At 63.7% G+C, this 24,496-nt stretch overlaps 2 protein-coding genes across 4 annotated transcripts in view; one reads left to right on the top strand and one right to left on the bottom strand.

The window, feature by feature from the left end:
* The window catches only part of CCM2 (CCM2 scaffold protein), a 40,063-nt gene extending 23,923 nt beyond the window's left edge, over nucleotides 1-16,140 (top strand). For 2 of the 3 annotated variants that reach the window (XM_042801752.1, XM_042801751.1), the window contains exons 2-10: nucleotides 7,206-7,379; nucleotides 7,560-7,643; nucleotides 7,851-8,034; nucleotides 9,082-9,218; nucleotides 10,320-10,455; nucleotides 10,947-11,004; nucleotides 11,825-11,963; nucleotides 12,453-12,591; nucleotides 13,721-16,140. In XM_042801752.1, coding sequence (XP_042657686.1) covers nucleotides 7,206-7,379; nucleotides 7,560-7,643; nucleotides 7,851-8,034; nucleotides 9,082-9,218; nucleotides 10,320-10,455; nucleotides 10,947-11,004; nucleotides 11,825-11,963; nucleotides 12,453-12,591; nucleotides 13,721-14,001 — 1,332 coding nt within the window. In that variant the 3' untranslated portion in view covers nucleotides 14,002-16,140. Of the gene's footprint in view, nucleotides 1-2,825; nucleotides 3,177-7,205; nucleotides 7,380-7,559; nucleotides 7,644-7,850; nucleotides 8,035-9,081; nucleotides 9,219-10,319; nucleotides 10,456-10,946; nucleotides 11,005-11,824; nucleotides 11,964-12,452; nucleotides 12,592-13,720 lie in introns of those variants that run through there. The other variant, XM_042801753.1, reaches the window with a different exon arrangement.
* Nucleotides 16,141-16,397: 257 nt separating this feature from the next.
* On the bottom strand, nucleotides 16,398-23,776 carry LOC116963195 (NAC-alpha domain-containing protein 1-like). The gene is given in 13 exon segments (XM_042802179.1): nucleotides 16,398-16,576; nucleotides 16,697-16,819; nucleotides 16,922-17,053; nucleotides 17,145-17,291; nucleotides 17,747-17,830; nucleotides 17,943-18,031; nucleotides 18,133-18,366; nucleotides 18,666-19,098; nucleotides 19,148-19,402; nucleotides 19,443-22,810; nucleotides 22,863-22,957; nucleotides 22,959-23,082; nucleotides 23,644-23,776. Coding segments are annotated over 13 exon segments (5,124 nt in total). The 5' UTR covers nucleotides 23,669-23,776; the 3' UTR covers nucleotides 16,398-16,561.
* Nucleotides 23,777-24,496: the final 720 nt, after the last annotated feature.

The raw sequence follows: 24,496 nt of genomic DNA, 5'->3' as shown, positions 1-24,496 counted from the left end.
CCATTTCAAGCTCAGGCTCCCTTAATCTCCATGCAGCTGCGCTGGGGGAGAATTAGCCTTATAAATTTGCATTTGAGATAATCCACTCGAGGGGGATTAAGGAGCTGTTTCTGCTCCGGACCGGAGGGATGCTCTTCCTCCTTTGCGTTCAGCTCCAAGGGTCGACTGTATTTAAAGGGGCTGTCCAAGAACCCCATTGATTTGGGGATGGATACAAGCACCCGGGTCCCAGATGAAAGTCGCCCAGCGCCGGTGGCCAACAAGCACTGCACTAGAACCAGCTTCACCCCCCCCCCCCCGTGACGTGGTGTTGCTCCGCAGCGTGGAAGCGGGTCGACACCTTCCTACAAGCCCTCCCCTCCTTCGCGCGCTCCTAGTCCCAGAAATTTGTTTTCCAGGATCTTCCGAAGCGTGGAAGAAGGTCCTGGTTTGCTCCGTGGACCGGCATGGAGTCCATCAGGGTTTAATTCCTGGCTTTGCCACCATTCCCTGGTCCAGGGGGAAGGAAGAGGGGCTGCCACATGGCTTTCAGCAGCAAACCCCCCTCCTAGAAATTTTCCAGATGCTCCAGCTGGGAGTAGTAATGACCTAGAGGAAGCGACAATCCGCTCTTTTCCCAGAAATGCCTTTCCTGGGATTTCTGAAGCCACACTGGAGCAGGGGCCGGGATGCGCTGCTGGCTAGGGGTTGCCGGGGGGTGTGGGGTGGGTGAGCAAGCCCTGATGAAGTGGGTGCTGCTCATGATCCTTTTATTTTTATTATTTTTTTTTTAATCCCAGCAGCAAGGGGAAGGTGCACGTCTTTGGTCATCCTACCTTTAAGGAGAACCGAGGAGAGCTGGGCTTACGTTGCGAGCGCCCCGGTCTTGCTGCCTCAGGGTGGGGGCTGCTTCTTTGGGGCACCAAATAAAGCGTTTTTTTGGGGGGAATTCTCGGTGTCGTGAGGTGCTGGGGGAGTGCAGAGAGCCGCAGGGCACTTTGCTGCCCTCTTAATGAGGTTGCAAACTCCTTCGGGTCCCCAGTCACCTCGAGAGCTGTCGAGGGGAGGAGGGCGCGGAGCCTCCCGCTCAAACAGCGCCTCGATGGTTTGCTGGTGGGTCGGGCTGGTTTCCCTGAGGTTAGTACCGGCTTAACGACCTCCCCTGGCCCCTCCTGCACCCCGGGCTTTCCGCAGAGCAGGACAGCACCGGGTTTTGCGGCTGCAAGCCGTGCCAGCCCTTGCAGGGAACCGTCTCTGCCATCCCGGCCGCTCCAGCGGCTGCTCTGCGGTCACTCGAGAGGTGGGTAGTTGCAGGCAAGTCCTAACGTGGCAGGTGGGGTCGGTGAAACCCCCGCTACGTGTTTTATTGGCCTTGGACAGGAGAAATGGCATCAGAGGGGTGAATCACCCCGGCACGGAGGCAAGCCTGGGATGCTGAGGGGTTCTCTGGACTGCGCCGTGTCTTCCATCTCTCTCCTGGTGGCTCGTGGCTGGGCCCAGCCTAGGCTGGGGGCTTAGCCCCAGGTTAAATCTGGGCTCCTGGGCTTTTCCCTGAGGGTTTGTCCTGTTTCCATCGACTTTGCGGCCCCTGGAGGGGACTTCTTCCACCTGGGCCACCGAATCTGCGGAAGGGCTGGCCACGGCCAGGAGTGTCCCTGGAGCCTGGTGGCCGCCGGTCCCTGGCACTCACCAAAGCCACGTGCCCTGCTGGGTTTTTTTTCAGGGGGGGGGATGCTGGTGGGGCGTGCTCCACCCTGGTTTTTCACCAGCGTTCCTCATTCAAATATACATCGAGTGAGCTGGGCCTCCCCAAAAAAATCCAACCAAAGCCCATCTGCCGCGTACAGAGCCCCCTCCCCTGCCCGATGCCTTTCCCTCTCAGTCCAGCCTGCTGGGCTAAACCCAGCCGTGAGGTGCTCTCTCTCAATTAGTCAAGTCTTAAATGCCTCGGAAAGTGGATGAAGTGACCGGTAAGTGGATGAAGTGACCGTTCTCCCCCCCCCTGAATTTCGGCGCCAGCAGCAGCAGGAGGCCCTGAGGGGTCGGCCCCCGTGTGCCGCTCCTCTGCTGGGAGCTGCAGCTCTCCAAGAAATGCCAAACCCAACAACACGACGTTCGTGTAACCCCTTCCCTGCCTCTTCTGACGTCAAGATGCTTCTACTTGATGGCTTTTAAGGAGAAATCGGACCCTCCTCTCCCCGGACCTGCTAACCAGGCAGCGTGCTGGCGGGGTTTGCTTGTCCCCCAAAGTGGGGACCCGTCGGGTGCGAGCGATGGGGCCGGGCGGCCCAGCAGGTCTTCGGGTGCTTCTTCTCCAACCGACCTTCTTGCCTCTGCTCAGTGGGTGGATTTCATCGGGGAAATCACCGCCTTTGCCTTTTTAATTTGATTTTCCCGTCTGCGAAATTAGCAGCTTGTTTTCGTTAATCCCCCCCGAGCCTGACTCTCGGGCTCACGTTTGAGCCCGGCAAGGCTCGCTTGAACACTTTGCGCTCTCCCAAAGTGCCTCCTGGGAGGCCTTGGCTCAGACAGGGAGCTTTTAACCTCCCAAACTTTGCTTTTTAACTTCCCAAACTTTGCTTTTTCAAACGTGAAGCGTAAGGCCCTGAAAAAAAAAAAAAAAACAAAACAAACTGGACAGCCCTTGGCCTCAGTAGATGTCGGAGAATAAAATAGCTCTGGAACACGGAGGAGAAACCAGGGTTAAAAATCTCCCGTGAGCTGGGGGTGTTTCCACGCCTGGGTGCGAGTCCAGGCCGTGGTGCCTGAGGCTTTTGGGGAGTCCCCAGGGGTTTTAGGGGTGCAGGAGGTGGGACGGCATGGCCGGGGAGCTGGGAAAGGGGATCGAGCTTTGCGAAATGGGCTTCTGCGCCTCCCCTCGCCTCAAGCCGGGCCCTGCTGCTGCTGCCAAACCTCGCCGATTCTGAACCAGCAACTTTTTATTTTTGTCGCCGTTGCTGCCTGTGACAGAAGGAAGCTGTGGTTATTGCACTTCCCGGCCGCGAGCCGGCAGGCAAATAAAAGCTCACGGGTTTGCCAGCCCTTCGGCACGGGGCCGCGAGCTTCGGGAGCCCCCGAGGCGAGGGTAGCAGCTCCTCTCCCTCCCCGGGGAGGTGCTTCGGGTGGGCTGCCGAGGGCTCCACGCCGGCACGGTTTGTCTCTGCCCTCCGGAGCCGGGCGCTTCGATGGAGAACGAGGTAGGTGCTGGTTTTATGCCGGGCCCCCCCCCCCCTCCCCTAGAAATGCAGAAGCTGTCCTTCCGCGTCGCCTCAACGGCTCCGCCTTGGGTTTGGGCTCCCCAAATCCTCCTTCAAAGAGAGCCAGCGGCTCTCCCCCGGGGCTCGGGGGCTGCCTGCATCCTTGCGGGGAAAGCGGGAGTTTTCTGTGGTTTGCTCCGTACGGATTGGGCCGGATCCGGCAGCCTCGGCGCGGGGCTGAACCGAGCAGGAGCCTCCAGACCGGGGGGGGAAGCGTCTGGCTGGACCGTCGCGCCACAGCCCTGACCCCGGCGGTGGATCTCTGCGTCTTTCTCTGCTTTTGACTCCTCAAAGACGCCAGCGGAACGGGATCTTCACGCCCCCGGCAGCCGAGCTTTGGGTTTGGACGCCCTCGCGGCCGGCGTGGCGGAGCCGGGCTCGAGCCCCACGCTCCGGCCTTGGCAAACGGACCCGTTTGGGTTCAGGATTTTGTTCTTGCTGGAGCCGGGACCGGTCCCGGCCCCTCGGCGGGAGCCGGCGGGGTTGCACGGCGCGGGGCGATGCTCCGTCGCGGGAGCTCAGCTGAAAGGAGGGATGCCATCCCTAAAATCTGCGGTGCGTGGCGGTGCTGGTCCCGCTCCTGTAAAGGCAGAGCTGTTCCCCAAGGCCGGCATTGTGTAGCTGTTTTTTTTTTTTTTTCTGTCCCTTTTGGTCCTGTAAACTCTATTTTTACCCCCCTGGTCCAACGGACGTTTTTCAGGGCTGGGCTCTCCCCAGTGTCCCTGTGGTGCCTGCTGGGAGCTGGGAAATACTCTTCCTGTCACAAGTGGGGATCGATACCGGGCTCAACGCCGTTTAATCTCTCCGTAAGCGATCCGGACGGTGGGATCAGGGGTACCCGGGTGAAGTTTGCTGATGACACCGAACTGAGTGGGGAGGCGGAGGCTTCGGAAGGGAGAGCCGCTCCGCAGGAAGGGCCTGGCTAGGCTGGGGGAGCGGGTTGACAAGAACCTGCTGAAGTTCGGCGAGGCCCGGTGTAAGGTCTTGCACCTGGGAGAACATAACCCAGGCTGGGACGTGCCTGGCTGGGGGAGCAGCTCCGTGGAAAGGGACCCGGGGGTCCTGGGAGCCCCCCCGAGCTCAACGTGAGTGACCGGGGTGCTGGGCTGCATCAACGAGGGCATGACCTGCAGGGATAAGTCATCGTCCCGCTCTGCTCCTGCTTGTCAGGCCGCACCTGGGATTCTGTGCTCGGTTCTGGTCCCCCTGCTCTACAGAAAAGGTTGGAGAGGGCCCAGAGAAGGGCCACAAAGATGATCAAGGGACTGAGAAACCCCTCACAAGGAGAGGCTGAGAGACCTGGGTTGGTTCAGCCTTGAGAAGGCTTAGGGGAGCCCTTGCCACCACGTTCCAGTGTTTCAAGGGTGGCTACAGAGAAGATGGAGACTCCCTCTTTGCGAGGAGCCCCGTGGAGAAGACGCGGGGTGCTGGGTGCAAGTTACTGCTGGGGACATTCCGACCGGACACAAGAGGAAAACGTTTCACCGTGAGGACAGGCAGCCGCTGGAAAAATCTCCCCGGGGGAGTGGTGGATTCCCCAACATCGGACACTTTAAAAATTCTGCTGGGCAGGGTGCTGGGCCAGCTTGCCTAGGCTGGGCTTTGCCAGGAAAGGTTGGGCCAGATGACCCTTGAGGTCCCTTCCAACCTGGGACTCTACGATTCAGCCAGGAGCTTTTCCATCCCGCTTTCCCATCCCGGCCCGGCGATTCCCGTTTATTTCCGCCTGGCTTTTGATCGCTCTCGTTCCCCTTAAACCTTCCACGCTCGCCTAGGCTGAAAAAAAGCAACGAGAGGGGCTGAAGCTGCCTGGCTGGGGGGGGGGGGTGGGGAGCAGGTCCCCCGTGCGCCTGACCACGGTGCCTTGGGCTGCTGCGCCGGGAGGGACGCTGCCAGGAGCCGGTGACGTGGGGGTGGCACACACACACACCCCCCCAAAAAAAAAACCTCCTGTGGGAAGGCTCGAGCGGTTTCGGTGAAGGGTCCGCCGCGGTTCTTCTTGATGGTGGTTTCCAAGGCGAAGCCCCGCGGCGGGAGAGGCGCTGAATTCCCTGCAGGCTGCTGCTCCCTGAGGCTGCCAAGTCCTCCGCGCTTTTCCGAGCGGGAGCGCTTGGTCCCTGTTTAATTCGTTCACCTCGGACGCCTCTTGCCCTCGCGCCGTGCTTTTCCGTGGCTGCGAGGATCAGGAAAGCCACGAGGCTCTGGGTGGATATTTAACGCTGCTGTGAATCCCGAGCGTCGCATCTTCCCCCCCACACACACACTTCAAAACACCCGGCGGGGCCAGTAAACCCGGAATTTGGAGAAATCCACGCACGCTCCCGGTCATTTAACCCTCGGGCAGGCTGGTGGGGATCTCCCACGGTCCGGGGCCGTCCGCCCCACGCACAGTCCTGGTCATTTAACCCTCGGGCAGGCTGGTGGGGATCTCCCACGGTCCGGGACCGTCCGCCCCACGCACGCTCCTGGTCATTTAACCCTCGGGCAGGCTGGTGGGGATCTCCCACGGTCCAGGACCGTCTGCCCCACGCACGCTCCCGGTCATTTAACCCTCAGACAGGCTGGTGGGGATCTCCCACGGTCCGGGGCCGTCCGCCCCACGCACGCTCCCGGTCATTTAACCCTCGGGCAGGCTGGTGGGGATCTCCCACGGTCCGGGACCGTCCTCCCCACGCACAGTCCCGGTCATTTAACCCTCGGGCAGGCTGGTGGGGATCTCCCACGGTCCGGGACCGTCCTCCCCACGCACAGTCCCGGTCATTTAACCCTCGGGCAGGCTGGTGGGGATCTCCCACGGTCCGGGACCGTCCTCCCCACGCACAGTCCCGGTCATTTAACCCTCGGGCAGGCTGGTGGGGATCTCCCACGGTCCGGGACCGTCCTCCCCACGCACAGTCCTGGTCATTTAACCCTCGGGCAGGCTGGTGGGGATCTCCCACGGTCCGGGACCGTCCGCCCCACGCACAGTCCTGGTCATTTAACCCTTGGGCAGGCTCGTGGGGATCTCCCACGGTCCGGGACCGTCCGCCCCACGCACGCTCCTGGTCATTTAACCCTCGGACAGGCTCGTGGGGATCTCCCACGGTCTGGGACCGTCCGCCCCACGCACAGTCCTGGTCATTTAACCCTCGGGCAGGCTGGTGGGGATCTCCCACGGTCCAGGACCGTCCGCCCCACGCACAGTCCTGGTCATTTAACCCTCGGGCAGGCTGGTGGGGATCTCCCACGGTCCGGGACCGTCCGCCCCACGCCGTGGCAGAAGGACGGTGGTGCTGCTCCCTCTATAGCTGGGATCCTGTGCGCGCACGCTGCTGCCGGGTCTCTCCCAGGTTCTTTCACCAAAACCAGCACTCGGTGGCCGGGCACCCGTGCAGAGCTTGGTTTTCCCGGGGGGAGGCCGTCCCCAGGGTCACGTACAGGGGGGGTCTGCGGGTCTTCCCGGGGACCTCAGCCAAGTTTGCAACCGCTCGGCCTTTTCCTTTTGCAATTCTTCGTTGCGTTGCTCGCTGCAAAAGCTTGGGCGAAATATTAAGTTGCGCCCAGGCGAGGAGGAAGCCTGCTGGTTTTGCGTGTGGCCATCTTACAGCTCTTAAGCGGAATATATTTCTGTTTGGTCTTAACTGAAAGGTTGGACGTCGTGACTTTGGGAGGGGGGGGGGGAAAAAAAAACAAAAAAAATCCCGTTTTGGTAGCGGGCACGTATCAGCGTTCTTGCGACGTGTCGTGGGGAAGGGTTAGTTTTTGTTTTTTTTTTTTTTTTTTCCAGTGGAACTCGTGGATTTGTAACTAAAACCAGCCTGGCCGCGGGGCGGTTGGGGCTGCTAAAACCAGGCTGTGGGTACAGACGTACGGGCTGGAGGGGTGCTGGGTGCTGCTGGTTACCCCCCCCCCAACCCCCCATTTTGGTGCAGAAACTCCCTCTTCTCACCCTTAACCCCGAGCCTAAGGTGTTTCCCTTCCTCTCCTCAGCCTGGAATAGTGTCTCCTTTCAAACGAGTCTTCCTGAAGGGCGAAAAAGGTCGGGATAAAAAAGCCCAGGAGAAGGTAACGGAGAGACGGCCTCTGCATACGGTGGTGGTGTCCCTGCCCGACCGCGTCGAGCCGGACGTGCTGCTGAACGACTACATCGAGAAAGAAGTGAAGGTAACATCCACCTGGCTGGGGCTCCTGGAGGTCTCTGCCGAGCGCCGGGGTGACCTAAAGGCGCGGGGGGGTCGCCCACCCGTGGGTGTATTTAGCACCTTCTAAACCGGGGCTTGGGCCACCAGCCCTTTGCTCGGTGTTGGTGGTGCTGCAGTAACAGCTTGGTCCCTCCCTCTCCAGTATTTAGGGCAGCTCACGTCCATCCCGGGGTACCTGAATCCCTCCAGCCGCACGGAAATCCTGCATCTGATCGATAACGCGAAGGTGAGCCCATCTGGCTGACCCCGCTCTGCGTCGTCTCTAGCTAGCAGGGAGGCAAAAAAAAAAAAAAAAAAATAAGAAAAAAAAAAAAAAGCAGCCTTGCAGAGCTTCCTCGGGGCTGGGTCTAACTGGTGTCCTTCACCCCAGCGCTCCAAACGTGTGAGGGAAACCTGTTACCAAAGGGGAAACGGTCGATATATTTCTTTTTAGAGAGCACACCAGCTCCCGGGGCAGCTGACCCCGGAACACGACGCCGTCATCAGCCTCTCCGCCTACAACATCAAGCTGGTGTGGCGGGATGGAGAAGATCTCATCCTCAGGGTCCCCATCCACGACATCGCGTCCGTTTCCTACATCCGAGATGACTCCTCTCACTTGGTCGTGCTGAAAACAGGTAGGTCAGGGCCGGGCTCTAGCCCGGGGGGGGGGGGGGGGTTGAGGTGGTCGCATCTTTTGGGGTTGTGGGGCAGAGCCCCCCACGGCAGCCCAGGATCGCCCCCGTGTAGGACGACCGGGAACAGGACTGGGTGAGAACGGCCCTGGTGTCCTTCACACACTGGTTTGGGCTGGAAAGGACCTTAAAGTTCATCTGGTCCCATGGGCAGGGACGCCTTCACGTAGAGCAGGTTGACCAAAGCCCCGTCCGACCCCCCTCGGATGTTTTCGAGGAGGGGGCAGCCACCGCCTCTCCGGGCGAACCTGCCCCACCTTCACCGTTAAAAAATAAAATTTCTTCCTTCTCTCTGCTCTCCTGCCTTGAATTGTTTTGGCCCGTCCTTTTCCAGCGGAGGAAGGAGTCGGGCTGCGCGCCTCTCCCGAGGCCGCCGCGACTCCCAGAAGAGATGGAGGGTGTCAAGCTCAGAAATTCCAGCCCGTCTCCCCCCCCCCAGCTGAGAGCTGCCCTTTGCTGGTTCTGCAGTGGGTTTACCCCACGTTGCCCGGCCCACGGGATCCTCTGTGGGTGTCCCAGCAGGGAGCACGGGCCGGGGCAGCTCCTCCAGCCCGGCCTCGCGCAGCCCCTGCCCGTGTTGCGGGGTGATTTCCCTCGCGACGTGTTTGAGCTACTTAGGAGACGTAACGACAGAGATTTATCAGATTATAAACCCCCGTGACAGCAGAGGACAGCCTGTAGGATAAATGAGTAAGTGACTTAGAAGGCTGTAATTCTGCTGATGGATTTCCGAGGCTGGCTGAGCCCTGGAAATGAAGCTGGTGATTTACAGAGTTGTCAGAAACCGCCTCTAAATTACAGGCTTTTCATTCAAAGACTCGTGGAGCGTTCAGGTGGAGCTCCCGGGTGGTTTTGCTCCCGGCTGTGGGATCCTCTGCTCCCGGGCTTCGGGGGCTTTGCTCTCCCCCCAGCCCGCCTGCTCGGAGCACGCGAGGACTCCCCGGTCTCCCCCTGCCTCGACCTCTCCATCACGATTTCTCCCTTTCTCAGCTCAGGACCCCGGGATCTCCCCAAGCCAGAGTCTCTGTGCCGAGAGCTCCAAGGCGCTGACGTCGGGCTCGCTCTCCGAGAGCGGGGTGGGCCCCGTCGAAGCTTGTTGCTTGGTGATCCTGGCTACGGAGAACAAAGTAAGACTCAAACCGCTCCATCCAAACCCCCAGACCCTGCCCCGCCTTGGGGTTACCTCCGGAATCGCTCCCCGGCCGGCGCCGCCGCCGGGACTGGGATCATCGAGAGGTTTTCTGGCTCTTAGACCAGGGGGGGGGCTGCAACCTCTGGGGTTGAGAGCCACGAGCCCCGGGGGTGGGTGGCCTCATCCCCCTCTCACCGGGCGTCCCCCCTCTGCTACGTGAGCAGGCGTGTACCGGGCCAAACGTCGTGTGACACGCGGAAGCCCACTTTGAAAGACCGCGGGGGGCGTGGGTTGGGCTTTGCTGGCACACGAGGCGTTCCCTGGGGGGGGAGAAAAACCCCCTCCCGGCCCCTGGTTCGGGCACGAGGGGCTGTCAGAAGATGGTTTTCCCTTGGCGGCGGCCGCCCGCAGCTTTCTCCAGCAGCAGGAGATCCCTGAAGACAACCGAATCTCTCTCACGATAGGATTTTGCTAGCTTGGGGCATTTTCCTGATGCTGACCTGGAAATTTGTTTCACCCAGTATCCAGATCCAGAGATTCTCATCTCGGCCTGCGCGCTCCTCCTTCTTGCAGCAGAAACCCCTCGGGGTGGAGTTTTGCTCGCCTTGTTTTCAGCTCTAACCCTCGCCGGGGGTCCCTGCCTGCACTTATGTGGGATGCAGGTTATGTAGCCACAATCCCCCGGGGGGGGGGGACCGGGCTGAGGAGCAGGACAGAGCGTCGGTGCGAGATCGGGGTGCTCCTGCCCAGCTGCGAGGTGACGACGGGGGCACCCGAGCTCTTCTTGGCTGGGCCCGGCCGGTCGTAGTGGGGCTTGGTGACGGGGGGGGGGTGATGTATCTCAGGGGTTCGTCTCCTCCAGCGCCGAGGAGGAGCCCAAGGGAGAGCTGACGAGTTTCCAAGTCGGTCACCTCCAGCCCCGGGTCGAGCGGTGCCCGGGATCGTGGACGAGCGGGTCCCCCGTCCTCGCTGGGAGGACAACACCCTTAGAAATACAGCGTGCCCCTCGCAGGGCCCCGAAGAAAAAGGGCCCCCCCTGGTACCTCCTGCCTCCCCCCCTCCCACCACCAGCAGCCCTTCTGTGCTCCCTCCCCAGGTGACCGCCGAGGAGCTGTGCTCGCTTCTCAGCCAAGTCTTCCAGATTGTTTACACTGAGTCCACGATCGACTTCTTGGACAGAGCAATATTCGATGGGGCGTCCACGCCGACGCGGCACATGTCCTTACACAGCGGTGAGCCCCCCGCTCTCCCCCCCTTCCCTTCTTTCTTACCGGGGTCGAACCCCCCCCCCCGTCTCCAAAGTCCACCAACCCCTTTTCTGCCGCCCGCCGAGGTCAGAGCCGCCCCTCCTGCGTGGTGCTGGAAACAAAAAAAAAAAAAAAACAACCCCCAAACAAACCAGCAACCTTCTGCTTTAATTACGTGTGAGTTGGATGGGCACGAGGGTTATGGGCCTGCAGATATTTCCCCAGCTGGGCTACGGGACGCCAGCCACCCTCCTTTTCCCCCCCCCCCGCGCCCTTTGCTTCACGTTGGACAGAAACACTCTTAATACAACAATCCCCTCCGCCGTCCCGCTTCTCCGCGGAGTCCGGAGCCCCCCCCTCACCTTCCAGCTGCCAAAACCCAGCCAGAAACCGGCTCCTTCGCGTGGGGCAGGGCCAGGAGGAGGGGGGAAAAAATCACCAAGTTCCTGCCTCTCAAAGGGGTGTTTCCCTTGCAGACGACTCTTCCACCAAAGTGGACGTTAAGGAATCGTACGAGACGGAAGCAAGCACTTTGTAAGTCCAAACCTGCTGAGCTGGCTCGGCCCTCGGGCTCGTTAGTCGGTGCAGCCTCGTCAGCGCAGCCTCGCTGGCCGGGTTTAAAGCCCCCGGGTTTAAAGCCCCCGGGTTTAAAGCCCCCGGGTTTAAAGCCCCCCCGGCGCAGGACCCCCGCGCTCTGCAGATGGAAAAGCTTCTCCCTGCCCTGGCCGAGCCGCTGGGCCGTGGGTTTGGGGGGTTTTTCCACCCCTGCGGGGGCCCGGGGCAGGATTGTTTTGCCACCCCGGGGTTGCCAGCGCCGGGTCACGGACACCGTGTCCGCGCCGCTCGCCCGCCGAAAGCTCAGAGTTGGGAGAAACATTTTACCCAAACTTCTTCCTTTTGGAAATTTTTTTTTTTTTTTTTTTTTTTCTTTCCCCCCCCCCCCCCAGCTTTGATTGCCGACCGCTGAAGTGGTTTGCGAGCGGCAAAACCCGACGCACAAACCGGTTGGGTCAAATCGACTGACGCCCTTTGGCAGCTTCACGCCTGAAGAAGCATCTTGAAATTTTTATTTACGCCCCCCCCCGCCCCCCCTCCCTCTTCCAAAATGAGAAAGCAGTGGTGGTGTGCTTTGGGCCCGATCGGCAGCACTCATCTAACCCCTGAAAAGGAATATTAACTCTATTTCAGCCCAAACCAAGACAAGTGGGAAAGGGCAGCCCACGCCCACGCGGGGCTTCGCTTTCAGCTCAGATCCCCCCCCCCCCGGGGCCGTGGGAGCCTCCACGTGCCCCCCCGGCTCCTCCCGGCGCTGCCCCAGGAGCCCTGGGGGACTCGCCCTCCGTTTGCTTTTCAGTTCCTTTCCAGAAACCTTGGACGCAGGCGACAACTCCCCCTCTTCCTTCTCCACGCAACAGTCTCCACACATTAAGACAGTCAGCGAGAGCGAGCTGAGCACCACGGCGACAGAGCTGCTCCAGGACTATATGATGACGGTAGGGCATCCCTGCCTCGTGGGATGGAGGGGGGGGTTTATTTTTCTGTTTTTTTTTTTTTTCCCCTCCCCTTGAGGGTGTTTGAGCGCTCTTGGGCTCGTCGCCTCGGCGTGTAGAACGTGAGCCCCTGCTGGGGCGCGGGACCAGCTCGTCCTCCTCCTTTTCATACAAACGACGCTCGGAGGCCTCGTGGGACCTGACCTGGGACTCGTATCCTTCTCCTGCAGGAGCATCCCCCCCCACCCACCCACCCACCCGCCTCGTCCCCCCTCTTCACGCCGCCTCTGTCACCGTCCCTGCGCTTTGTCCCCCTTTAAGGGCAGGTTGCACCAGCCTGTCCTGCCTTTCCCTCGGGACGAGCGGGTTCATCACTGCAGCTTTTTAGGAAGCAGCAAGAAATCCACTAAACGCCGTTCCCAGCGTCTAAACCCTCCCGAAAAAAAAAAAATAAATAAAATAAAAAAGAATGACGTGGTTCTCTCCCCGCAGCTCCGGACGAAACTCTCCTCCCAAGAGATCCAGCAGTTCGCGATGCTCCTGCACGAGTATCGCAACGGGGCTTCGATCCACGAGTTCTGCATCAACCTGAAGCAGCTCTACGGGGACAGCAGAAAGTTCCTGCTCTTAGGTGAGGGTCAGCTCCCCGACGCCGAGGGCCAGAGCCCTCGTGATGCGCCGCGGGGAGGCACAAAGCCCCCTCGGGGAGGCACAAAGCCCCCTCGGGGCGTCACCGAGCGCGGGGCAGCGCCTCGAGCCGGCTTGCCTTTGGGGATCCTGCCTTCCCGTCTAGCTCAGTCCCCCCTCCCAAAGTCTCGGGGTTGGGAGAGGGGGTTAAGTCACCCCTTTGAGATGCTGACCTCTCCCTCCTGACTGCAGAAGGAACCTGGCCGGGGCACTGGGCTCTTCTGGGCTTCCTGGTAGCCAGGGAGGGGGTTCTGGCTCCTGGCCGGCGCCTGATTCGGGTGCTGGATGTGCCGGGCGCGTTGGACCTGCCTTACCCCGGAGAGCAGGGCCCTGCCCTTCCCCTGGGGAAAAGGGAGAGCCTGGAGGAGGCGGGGGGGGGGGGGGGCGGTGTCCTGCTCAACCCCCCCCCGCTTAGATTTGGGCTTTAATAAAGCCACAAGAGCACCGATAACAAAGGGCTCGGGGTCGGGGCAGGAGCGCGAGGGCCCGACCCGGCGTCTCCGCCGCGCCGAGCCCGGCTTTGAGCGGGGTGGGAGAGAGAGAAGCCTCCCCAACAAACAACAACAACAACAAAAAAAGAATAAACCCCCAAATCCCTTACCCTGCGTCCTCAGCGGGTGACGGCCCCACGGCGGGACGGGCAGAGGGACGCAGGACGATGCCGGTGCAGCAATAAAGCTCAGCAAAGCCAAGCAGCGCGTTTCGGGGAGGGGCGAGAAGCCCATCCTTCGGCGCTGGGAAAATCCCCCTCTCCCAGGATTTGTGTCCTCCGTGGGCAGCGGCTCCAGTTCTTGGGGGGGGGGGGGGGGGGGAGACCTGGCCACGAGCTGGAGACCCCGGCGGTCCCTGTCCCCCCGAAAGAGGCTCCTCCACTGAGCCCTGAGCTGTTCTAGCAGGGCTGGGATGTCGCAATCAGCCTCGATACCTGGGCTGAGGATCCCCGTGGAATTTTGGGGAGGGGGGGGGTAGCTGAGCAAATCCTGAGGGAAATCCGTCCCTACGCGCCAGTCGCCGGATGAAACCCAATTTTTTTTTTTTTTTTTTTTTTGATTTTCTTCCCCCCCCCGCTCCAGGTCTTCGCCCCTTCATCCCCGAGAAGGACAGCCAACACTTCGAGAATTTCTTGGAGACCATCGGGGTGAAGGACGGCCGGGGGATCATCACGGACAGTTTCGGGAGGTACAGGAGGACGCTGAGCACCACCTCCAACTCCACCACCAACGGCAACGGCGCCGCCGGCAGCTCCGACGACCAGTCGGTCCCTTCCGAGGAGGACGAGTGGGACCGGATGATCTCGCACATCAGCAACGACATCGAGGCGCTGGGCTGCAGCCTGGACCGCGACTCCTCCTGAGGGCGGGCGGGGGGAAGGCGGGGGGGCCCCCCCCCCACACACACACACCCCCTGGTGACACCCCGCAGCGGCGCCTGGATCCCGGAGGAGGTTTATTAAGGGGGGGGGGGGGTATAATTACCCTCACCCTGCCGGGGTGCCGCGGGGGGATGGCCCCGGTTTGGTTTTTGCCGGAGCCACGTCAGCTACAACCAACCCTCCGCCTGGTTTACAGTTTTGCACATGGTATCGCTGTTGTAACTGCTCTCCTCCTCCTCTTCTTCCTCCCCCTGTTTCGTTTTGGTTTTTTTTTTTTGGTTGTTTTTATTTTTTTTATTTTTATTTTGGTTTTTTTTTTTTTTTTTTTTTTTTTTTTGGAATGAAGTTTACCACAATGTGAATTATTTAAACCTATCGTCGATACGTGTCGCCTCCACACCCCCAGGAGAAGCCGCCGGTGACCCCAGCCCCTTCCCCCAAACCCCCTCTGTGCCCCCCCCTCCCCTTTACTCAGGAACACCGGGGGTGGGGGGACACCCCACAGCCAGTGTTTTACTTGCCAGCGGGCTCGTGGGTGCCCACAGCCAGCCTGCCAGGGGCAAGGACTTACCCCAGGGACACCCCCCCCTGCCCCCCAATCCTCCCTGCCCTCCATCCTGGGGTCTGGGGGCTCCCCAGGGCCCACCCCATGGGATGGGGGGGGAGCTGATTCAGGACCCCCTTTAGGAAGTTTGGAAGGCAAAGGGGGGGGGGGGCTGCAGGGCGGGGGGGTACATGCTGTATATATTTTACGTGCCGTTATAAATACACACTTATTTTTTTTAATCCGTCTCCCCTGCCCAAGGGGCGCCCCCCGGGGGTGAGGTGCCACTTTTTGGGGAGGGGGGGGGGACGACACCTGAGAAGGGTCACTGCAAAGTGTGAGGGGGGTGTCCCCAGTTATCCCAGAACCAGGGGGGAGGATGGAGCTGGCGGGAGGGACAGGACAGACCAGCAGCACCCGGGGGGGGGGCTCTGGCACCCATGGGTGGCCCTGGCAGGGCCAAATGTGCCGGTGCTGGAGCCACCCCGAGCCGGGGGGGGGGCGGGGGGGGGGGGGGTGGGTGCTTTGGGGCCAGACACTGGCTCAGCAGTTTCGGGGGGATCCGGCACCTCCCGCACATTCCTCTGCTCTTTGTCCCCAAAGCCTCCCCTGCCCCCCCCCCCAGTGCCTTTAACCCCCCCCCATTTTTAACCCTTACCGGGGGGGGGGGGGTTGTGTCTCCTCTTGCTGCCGTCCTCCTGTCTGTCCAGTCCATCCCGCAGCCTTCATCCCTCCATCCTCTTCCCCCCCCCAGCCCTCGGTACGATCCTGCGCAGAGCCCCCGTCCCACGCTGCTTTAGGCTTTTTGGGCAGGGGGGGGGAAAGCAGGGTGACACACCCCCCCCCCTTTTTGCTCCCGGGGCGGGGGGGGGGTCCCCATCACCCCTTTCCTCTGCAGTTTAAGGGGTGAACGTGGCCAAGTGCTGCTCCCTCTGTCCATCCTCCCCCCACACTTTCCTTCCAGCTTCGAGGCTGATAAACCAGTGGGGGGGGGGTGTGTCCCCAAATTGGGCCCCCCCCAGAGGAAGGAACAAGCCTTGATGGAGCAGCTTGAGTTTTCCTCCTCCCCCCACACGTTTCCACCAAGGGGAGATTGGGGGGGGGGGGGTGTCCCAGCTCAGCATCCTCAGGGATTTGGGGACCAAGATTTTTTCCCCCCTCATCAAGCCCAGCGCTGGGGCGGGGGGGGGGGCTGGTTTTTTTAGTGCCTTTTTATGATTTAGAGATTAAAACCAAATTGCACGTGTGGACAGTGAAGTCGTGAAAGACTTGAGATTTGGACAAAAAAAAAAAAAAAAAAAAAAGAAAAAAACCCCTATTTTTGACACGATTGTGTACAGAGAGCTGTAGCGCAGAAGCCGGAACAGCTCGCAGTGGGGTTTTTTTTTGGGGGGGTTGGTTTGGGGGTTTTTTAATATTTTTAACAGGAAATGGGACTTAATTCTGGACCTAACCCTCTGTCGTAGCATTCCGGGAGCAAGGAGGTGGCAGCACCCCGGGGGGGTTTGGGGCGGGGGGGGCGCATGGATGGTTTCTGTACAGAATATTTGCTACAGAGAAATATAATTCTGCACCCACCTGTGGTTTGTCTGGTTGTTAAAGCCCCTCGCTCACCTCCTGGATAAATTCACAATGGGGGGGGGGGACACACACCCACCCACCCACACACAAAGCCCCCCTGGGAGCACCCCAGGATTCCCTCCCCCCCCCAGTCCCACTGCTGGAAATGAGGGAGGGGGGGCCCTGAGCCTCCTCCACCCACCACCCCAGAAACAGGCGCCCTCAGATCTGGGGGAGCCCCCCCCCAAAAAAATCACAGGGAGCGGAGGCGGCGTGCGATCCAAGTGATACATGAGGCTGTTTATTGAGCGTTACGGAGGGGGGGGGGGAGGAAGAGGATGGTGGGGGGGTCTAGAGGAAGGGTAAGGCGGGGGGGGGGGGGAGGAACTGTGCATCTATACGGGGGGGGGGGGGGGGGGGCCGGGACACCCCCGGCCGCTACATGGTCAGCTCCTGCGGGGGAGAGAGGAGAGGGTCAGGGCCTCCCCCCCACCCCAAAAACCCAGGGTTGGGGGGGGGGGGGGTTGCACCCCCAGTTCATGGTGGGAGGGGGGGTGGGGGGGTGTCACTCACCATGATGGCGTTGACGATGTCGTTGTTGTTGTGCCGAAGCGCCCGCACGGCTTTGGGGCGCGAGACGTTGGCTTGGGCCATCACCAGCTCGATGTCCCGCACCTCCAGCCCCGTCTCATCCACCTGAGGGGGGGGGACACACACACAGAGACACCCCCCCACATCATCACCCACCCCCAATTACCCCCGGGGACCCTCAGCCCCCCCCCCCTCCCCGGCACCCACCTCCTCCTCTTCCTCGCTCTCCTCCTTGATGGTGAGGGGGGGGGCCGTCTCCGTGATGAGGGGCGAGTGCTCCATCGGCACCTTGAACTTCTCCGCCGCCGCTTTGTGCACTTGCTGCGACAGGTCCTCGATCTGCGGGGGACACGGTGTCACACACCCACCCCCCCCAAACCTTGTCCCCAACCCCAAAGAACGGACCCCCCCCCCCCCCCCCCAACGTCACCTTGGCTTCCCCGAAGACGATGTAGATGTCGGACGCGGGGCTCTTGAAGACGTCGGGTTTGGTGATGACGAAGAGGATGTTCTTGGACTTGCGGATGGTGATGCGGGTGACGCCGTGGATCTGGCGCAGCCCCAGCTTGGACATGGCCTTTGGGGGGGGGACGGGGACACACACACGACACGGGACAGACACACACCACACAGACAGACAGACACAGGGGTGACTCCACGTCCGTCCCCCCCCCCGCCCGGCATCGCAACACCCCCAAACCCCTGGGACAACGGCGAAACCACAGGGATGTGGGACAACAAGCAGGCTGAGCCCCCCCCTCTCCTAAAGATGGGGGGACCCCACAGCACACACACACCGCCCCCCCCGTGCTGGGATACCCCAGCAGCACCTGGAGACCCCCCCCCCCCCCCCCATAAAAGCGGGGAGGGGGTCCCCCCCCAACACCCCGTGGCTAAACCCCATCTCACCCACCGTAATGCCGGGCTGGGAACCTCAGCCCTACGCAGGGCCAAACCCCCACGGGGACCCCCCAAACCCCCACAGGGACCCCCAAAACCCCCCCGGGGGACCCCCCCCCCCCAATCCCCCACCTTCCTGGCCTTCTTCTCGCTCCGGCTCTGCTTCGCCTTGCTGACCGTCTCCTCCCCGGTGCCCAGCGAGTGGGTGAGCTGCGCCTGCCGGAGATCGGTGGGTGAGGGCAGCCCTGACCCCGCTTCCCGTGGGGGGGGGTGTGTGTGTCCCCCACTACCCCCATTCCCTCCCCCCCAAAAGAAAAAAAAACCCCACCTGGGTCTGGGTTGGTGGCGGCTCCGAACCCTCTGGCTCCTCCAGCTCGGGGATGGACTCGTCGTTACTCTCCGACTCATTACACGACCCTGCGGGTCAAGAGAGGGGTGGAATAAAAACAATCAGCCCTCCAACCCCCCAAAATTTAAATTTGGGGGGGGGGGGGATGATGACACGACCCCCCCCTCACCTTTATGGTTGGCCTCGCAGCGGCGGGGGGCCGGGGGCTGCTTGTCCTGGCGCAGGGCGATGCCGGCGGCTTCCCGCAGGCGCTGGATTTCGGGGCAGGGGTACGGAGCCTCCGCCTCGCTGGACGAGCTCGACTCCGACTGTAGGGACCCCCGGGGGGGGCCCCGGCTGACCCCCCCCCCGGCCGCCTGCCTGCCCCGCGCCTCCGGCTCCTTGCGTGGGGAGGGCTGGGGGGCTAAAGGAGGAGCAGGGGGGGGGCGTGGGGAATGAGCTGGTGGTGCCCCCCAAAATCCCCCCTCCGTGAGGTTAAACCCGGCCGGCTCACCCACCCCCCCCCCCCCAAATCACCCCCCACATGATACCCCATGGTGGTGCCCCCCCCATTCAGGCAGCTAAACCCGGCCTGCTCACCCCCATCGCCCACCCAGCACCCCACCAGTGGGTGGGGATTTCTTTTCTTTTCTTTTTTTTTTTTTTGGGGGGGGGGGGGGGGGGGGGGGGGGGGGGGGGGGGGGGGTCGGTTTTCTCTCTTACCCTCGAGGTGCTTCCTGGAGGGGGGCAGGACAGGCGGCTGCTCCTCGCCGGCGGGGAGCCCTGAGGATTCCGGGGGGTCGCGGGCCGGTGGCACCGCCGGCGCGGCGGCGAGAGGAGGCACTTGGCTGACTTTGGGGGGCGGCCGGGGGGGGTCAGGGGGGGGGCCGGGGTGCTGCTTCCCCAACCGGCTCCGGGGAGGGCTCGGGCTGAGCATCCCCCCCTTCACCAGCGCCGGGAGCGGGCTGGGGGCTGGATCCGGCCCCCGCTGCCTCCTCCTCCTCCTCCTCCTCTTCCTCCTGCTGCCTCGGGGGCTCGCTGGGGGGGCCGGGGGGGCCGCGCTCCCCCAGGACTTTGGCATCGGTTTCCCCAGCAGTCTGGCCCGGGGGGGCATCGCCCAGCTGAGGGGTGGGGGGCTCGTGGGGGGCCGGGGGTTCTTCACTCCCCCCAGCACCGGTGGGACCCTCCGAAGGTTCTGCCGGCACCTCGGGGGGCTTGGGGGGGTGCCGGGGGGGGGGCAGGTCCCCAAAAGAACCCCACAACATGGCGGCGACCTGCTGGCGGTCGTCCCCGCGCTGCCAGGCCGCCCCCCGCTCCGAAAAGGCACCGGGTGGTTGGAGAAGTTCGAGGGGGGCCGGGGGGACCCCCACATACACCTCCTGCTCCGAGGCGGTGAAAACCGAGGGGGGGCCGGGGGGGGGCGAGGCGGGCAGGCAGAGGGCCAGGCAGCGGCGGGCTGCGTCCTCTTCCTCCTCCTCCTCCTCTTCCTCGTTGGAAGATGGGGGTCTGGGGCGGGGGGGCGGCCGCCTCCCCGGCGCTGTCCTCGGGGGCGGTGAAGAAGCTGGAGTCGGTGCGGGAGCGGGAGGTCTCCAGCAGCTCCGGGGACGACTCCTCGGAGGAGGCGGTGGCCTCCCACTCCTCGGGGGGTTCGCCCACGGCCCCGGGGGGCTGCGCCGGCGGCCCCCGCCCCGGGGGACACGCTGGTGGCTGCGGGGGGGCGCTGGCTGCGGCCGCCCCAGCCGGCGGCTCCTCGTCGGCGTCGTGGGGGGACGTGATGCTGTCGGGTAAGTTGGGTGTCAACGGTGATGCCAGGTCGGTGGCCACGGTGTCCGGCTCATCGGGCAAGTTGGGTGTCAACGGTGATGCCAGGTCAGTGGCCACGGTGTCCAGCTCATCGGGCAAGTTGGGTGTCAACGGTGATGCCAGGTCAGTGGCCACGGTGTCCGGCAAGTTGGGTGTCAACGATGATGCCAGGTCAGTGGCCACGGTGCCAGGCAAGTTGGGTGTCAACGACGATGCCAGGCTGGTGGCCACGGTGTCCGGCAAGTTGGGTGTCAACGACGATGCCAGGCTGGTGGCCACGGTGTCCAGCTCATCGGGCAAGCTGGGTGTCAACGGTGATGCCAGGTCAGTGGCCACGGTGTCCGGCAAGTTGGGTGTCAACGATGATGCCAGGTCAGTGGCCACAGTGTCCGGCAAGTTGGGTGTCAACGACGATGCCAGGTCAGTGGCCACGGTGTCCGGCAAGTTGGGTGTCAACGACGATGCCAGGCTGGTGGCCACGGTGTCCGGCTCATCGGGCAAGCTGGGTGTCTCCAGTGATGCCAGGTCGGTGGCCACGGTGTCCGGCAAGTTGGGTGTCAACGATGACGCAAAGTTGGTGGTCACAGTGTCCAGCAAGTTGGGTGTCAACGATGACGCCAGGCTGGTGGCCACGGTGTCCGGCTCATCGGGCAAGTTGGGTGTTTCCAGTGATGCCAGGTTGGTGGCCACAGTGTCCGGCGAGTTGGATGTCACCAGTGATGCCAGGTTGGTAGCCACGGTGTCCGGCTCATTGGGCAAGCTGGGTGTTTCCAGTGATGGCAGGTCGGTGGCCACGGTGCCAGGCAAGTTGGAAGTCACCAACGGTGCCAGGTTGGTGGCCACGGTGTCAGGCAAACTGGGTGTCACCGATGGTGCCAGGTCAACGGTCATGGTGTCCAACAAGTTGGGTGTCACCAGCGGCGCCAGGTCAGTGGCCATGGTCTCTGGTGGGCTGGGTGTCACCGATGGTGCTAGGTCAGTGGCCACGGCATCCGGCAAGTCGGGCGTCTCCGGTGGCACCAGGTTGGTAGCCACGGTGTCCGGCTCGTCAGGCAAGCTGGGTGTCACCAACGATGCCAGGTTGGTGGCCACGGTGTCCAGCAGGCTGGGTGTCACTGATGGTACCAGGTTGGTGGCCACGGTGTCTGGTGGGCTGGGTGTCACCGATGGTGCCAGGTCGGTGGCCACGGTGTCTGGCTCATCGGGCAAGCCGGGTGTCACTGACGATGCCAGGCTGGTGGCCCCGGTGTCGGGCAAGCTGGGTGTCACCGACGGCACCACATCGATGGCCACGGTGTCCAGCTCATCAGGCAAGCTGGGCGTCACCAACGATGCCAGGTCAGTGGCCGCGGTGTCTGGCTCATCCAGCAAACTGGGTGTCACCGGTGGCGCCAGATCAGTGGCCACGTTCTCCAGCTCATGTGGCGGGCTGGGTGTCACCGATGGTCCCAGGTTGGTGGCCACGTTCTCCAGATCATTTGGCGGGCTGGGTGTCACCGATGGTCCCAGGTTGGTGGCCACGTTCTCCAGATCATTTGGCGGGCTGGGTGTCACCGATGGTCCCAAGTTGGTGGCCACGTTCTCCAGATCATTTGGCGGGCTGGGTGTCACCGATGGTCCCAGGTTGGTGGCCACGTTCTCCAGCTCATTTGGCGGGCTGGGTGTCACCGATGGTCCCGGGTCGGTGGCTGCAGTGTCCGGTGGGCTGGGTGTCACCAACGGCACCAGGTCGGTGGCCGCCGTGTCCACCTCGTCGTGGCCGTCGGCGGCTGCTGGCTCGCTGCTCCCCGCCCTCACCGTGCCGAGCTCGTGGTCACCGTCACCATCGGCGTCGCCATCGCTCCCAAGGCCACCCCGGGGCTCCCCGTTGGCCGGTGCCACGTCGCTGGCCCCCAGCCCGTCGGGTCGGGGGTCCCCGGGCTCCCCGGCGCAGACGCTGCCGCTCCCCTCTCCCAAATCCTCCGGGATCCAGGGGGGCCGCGGTGGGGGACACCCCTCCGGCACAGGGTCCGGCTCCCACGGGACGTCAACCTCCAGCTCCAAAGAGGAGGAGGAGGAGGAGGAGGTGAGGAAGGTCTCGGAAGCCGCCGGGGGGGTCACGCTGCCATCCCGCTCGGCGCCGGGGTGCTCCCCGCCGCGGCGATGCCGGGGGGACCCTTGGGGGGTCATCCCGGCGCGCAGGTGGAGCTCGACGCCCCCCGGCTCCGGGTGGGGGGGTTGGGGCCCCCCCTCGCCCCCCACGGCGTGGCGCTCGGTGCCGTAGAGCCGCTCGTCTTCCTCGCCGTCGTAGGCGGCCGAGTCGGAGGAGGCGGAGGTGTCGTCGCGGAAGGCGAAGGACTCGTCCACCCCCTCGGGGATGGAGGTCTCCGACAGCGAGCGGAGGAAGGAGGCCGAGGTGCTGCCGCCCTCCTCCTCCTCCTCCTCCTCTTCCTCGTCGTCCTCCTCCTCTTCCTCCTCGCCGCAGAGGGGCAGGGGGGCCGTGCCGGGGGGCAGCGGGGTGATCTCCACCGCCTCGGCCTGGAAGAGCAGGCTGCCGCGGAAGGGGAGCAGCGCCGCCGGGATCAGGCCCGCGCCCCCCGACACCTCCCACTCCTCATCCTCCTCTTCCTCCGGCGTCTGCCCATCCTCCTCCTCCTCTTCATCACCCGGCGGGGCAAAGCGACCATCCTCCTCCTCCTCATCCTCCTCGGGAGATGGTGGGGTGAAGGCGGCGGGATCCTCCAGGCAGGTGGGGAGCGCCCCCCCCGCCGCCGCTTCGACCCCCCCGGAGCCTTCGGCCTCCCCGGAGCCTTCGGCCTCGGCCACCAGGTTGGGGGAGCAGGACGGGGAGGTGCTGGCGGTGCCGGAGGAGCCCCAGCTGCCCCCCTCGGCCGTCATGTAGGAACCGGAGGGGGACGTGGGGGGGGAGCAGAGCCCCTCGCTCTCCCCGTCCGTCTGCTCCTCGGGGGGCGGGGGGGGAGGCGGCGGCAGCCGGGCCCCCCCAACCCGGATGGGGGTGGAGGGGGCCGTGAAGAAGAGGTCGGGGTCCAGGTTGGTGGCGGGGGGTCTGCCCGGGGGGGGCTCGGCTGCTTGGCACTGCGGGGGGTCTTTGGTGGGAGCGGGGAAGGGGCAAGGCACAGCGGGCGGGGGGGGCCCCCCCCGGAGCTCGGGGGGGGGCGGGGGAGCGCGTCTCCTCCCCCATGACGATGCGGGTGTCCAGGGGGTCGGTGGTGGGGGGGAGGGGGGGGAGCGGGGGGGGGGGGAGCGGGGGGGCCGGGGTCGCAGCTGGCCCCCTCGGGCTGCGGACGAGCCTCCTCCTTGGCGGGCAGCGGCGGGGGGGCCGTGGCCGGCGGGGGGGCTGCGGAGAGAGGGGAGACCCCCCCCCAAAAAAAATTAGTCAGTGCTGGGGGTGTCATTGTCCCCCCAGGGTCACCTTGTGATGGGGGTGGCGGGGAGGGGGGGGGGGGGAGAAGAAGAATGGGGCACCCCCCCAGGGTCACCTTGTGATGGGGGGGAAGAATGGGGTGACCCCCACCCAGGGAGGGGGTCCCCACAGCGTTCAGTGACACCAGAGGTGATGGGGGGGGGGGGGGGGGGGGGTTCACCCCAAAATCCATCCCCCCCTCCAGCTCCTCCCTGTGGGCATGAAGCTATATTAAGGGGGGGGGGGGGGGTGTCAAACCCAAATGTCCCCAAGCAAGGGAGACCCCTCTATGGGGGGGGGGGGGGGGGGGCCCTCCCCATCCCCAGCAGCCCCCCTGTACCCACCCATGCGCTGAGTTTGCAGGTTCTCATCCCCCCCCCGCCCATTACCCAGGTTTTGGGGGGGGGGTGTAGCCCCCTCCCCACCTCATGAACAGCCCAAAACCTCCTGGGGGGGGGGGGTATGTGCCCCACCCCCCTTTGCTGCCCCTATTACCTGCAGCCCCCAGGAGCAGATCCATGGGGCAGGAGCAGCCAGGACCCAGCTCCAGCCCCAAACCCACCAGAGCCCCCCAGCCCCCCCCCGGGGAGCCTTATATAGGGGTGAGGAGGGGGGGCGGGGCAAGGCCGCAGAGGCTGCTGGGAAGGGGGGTGGGGCCTCACCTGGGTATTTAGCGGGCAGGTGGGGGGGGGGGGGGGGGGGGGAAAGAAGAGATGTATGTAAATATCCCCCCCCCCCCCCCCCCCCGGCGTGGTTTACTCCTCGGGGTCCCCTCTAGTAACCGGGGGGGGGGGGGCACTTAAAGGGTTAATTGGGGGGGGGAGTGGTTGCCTAGGGGGGTTCTTGGATTGTGCCCCCCCCCCCCCCCTTAAGTGCCATTTGGGGGGGGGCTGGCTCTAGGATCCCCTTAACTCTGCCCTTCTCCCCCCCCCGCAGTCTGGCTGGGACCTCCCCATCACTCCCGGGGGGAAACTGAGGCACGGGAGGGGGGAAGTTGTACCAGGGCTCCCCCCTGCTTCCCGCCTGTGTCCCCCCCCCTCCCGTAGGGTGACAGCGAGCCCTCGGGGACGCCCCTGCACGGGGTGACCTTGGGCTGCCCGTGCCTCAGTTTCCCCACCAGCTGCTCCCGGGGGGGGGGGGGGGGGGCTCCTCGGGACTGGAGGAGGGGTCCCCCCAAAGTCACCTCCCGCCTCGCCCCGGGGAAGGGGGGGGGGAGCGGTTTTTGGGGCCCCGCGGCGGTGCCAGCCGCTGCGAGGGGCGGCTGGGCCTGGGCCCCCATCCCGGATCCCTGCGCCCTCCCTCCATCCCTCACCCCTAAATCCTGGCTCCCTGCACCCCTGAATCCTCC

This window comes from Tyto alba, unplaced genomic scaffold (genome assembly GCF_018691265.1).
Source record: "Tyto alba isolate M040663 unplaced genomic scaffold, T.alba_DEE_v4.0 Super-Scaffold_38, whole genome shotgun sequence".
Lineage (NCBI taxonomy): Eukaryota > Metazoa > Chordata > Aves > Strigiformes > Tytonidae > Tyto > Tyto alba.
This window is presented reverse-complemented; position numbering and strand designations above follow the sequence as displayed.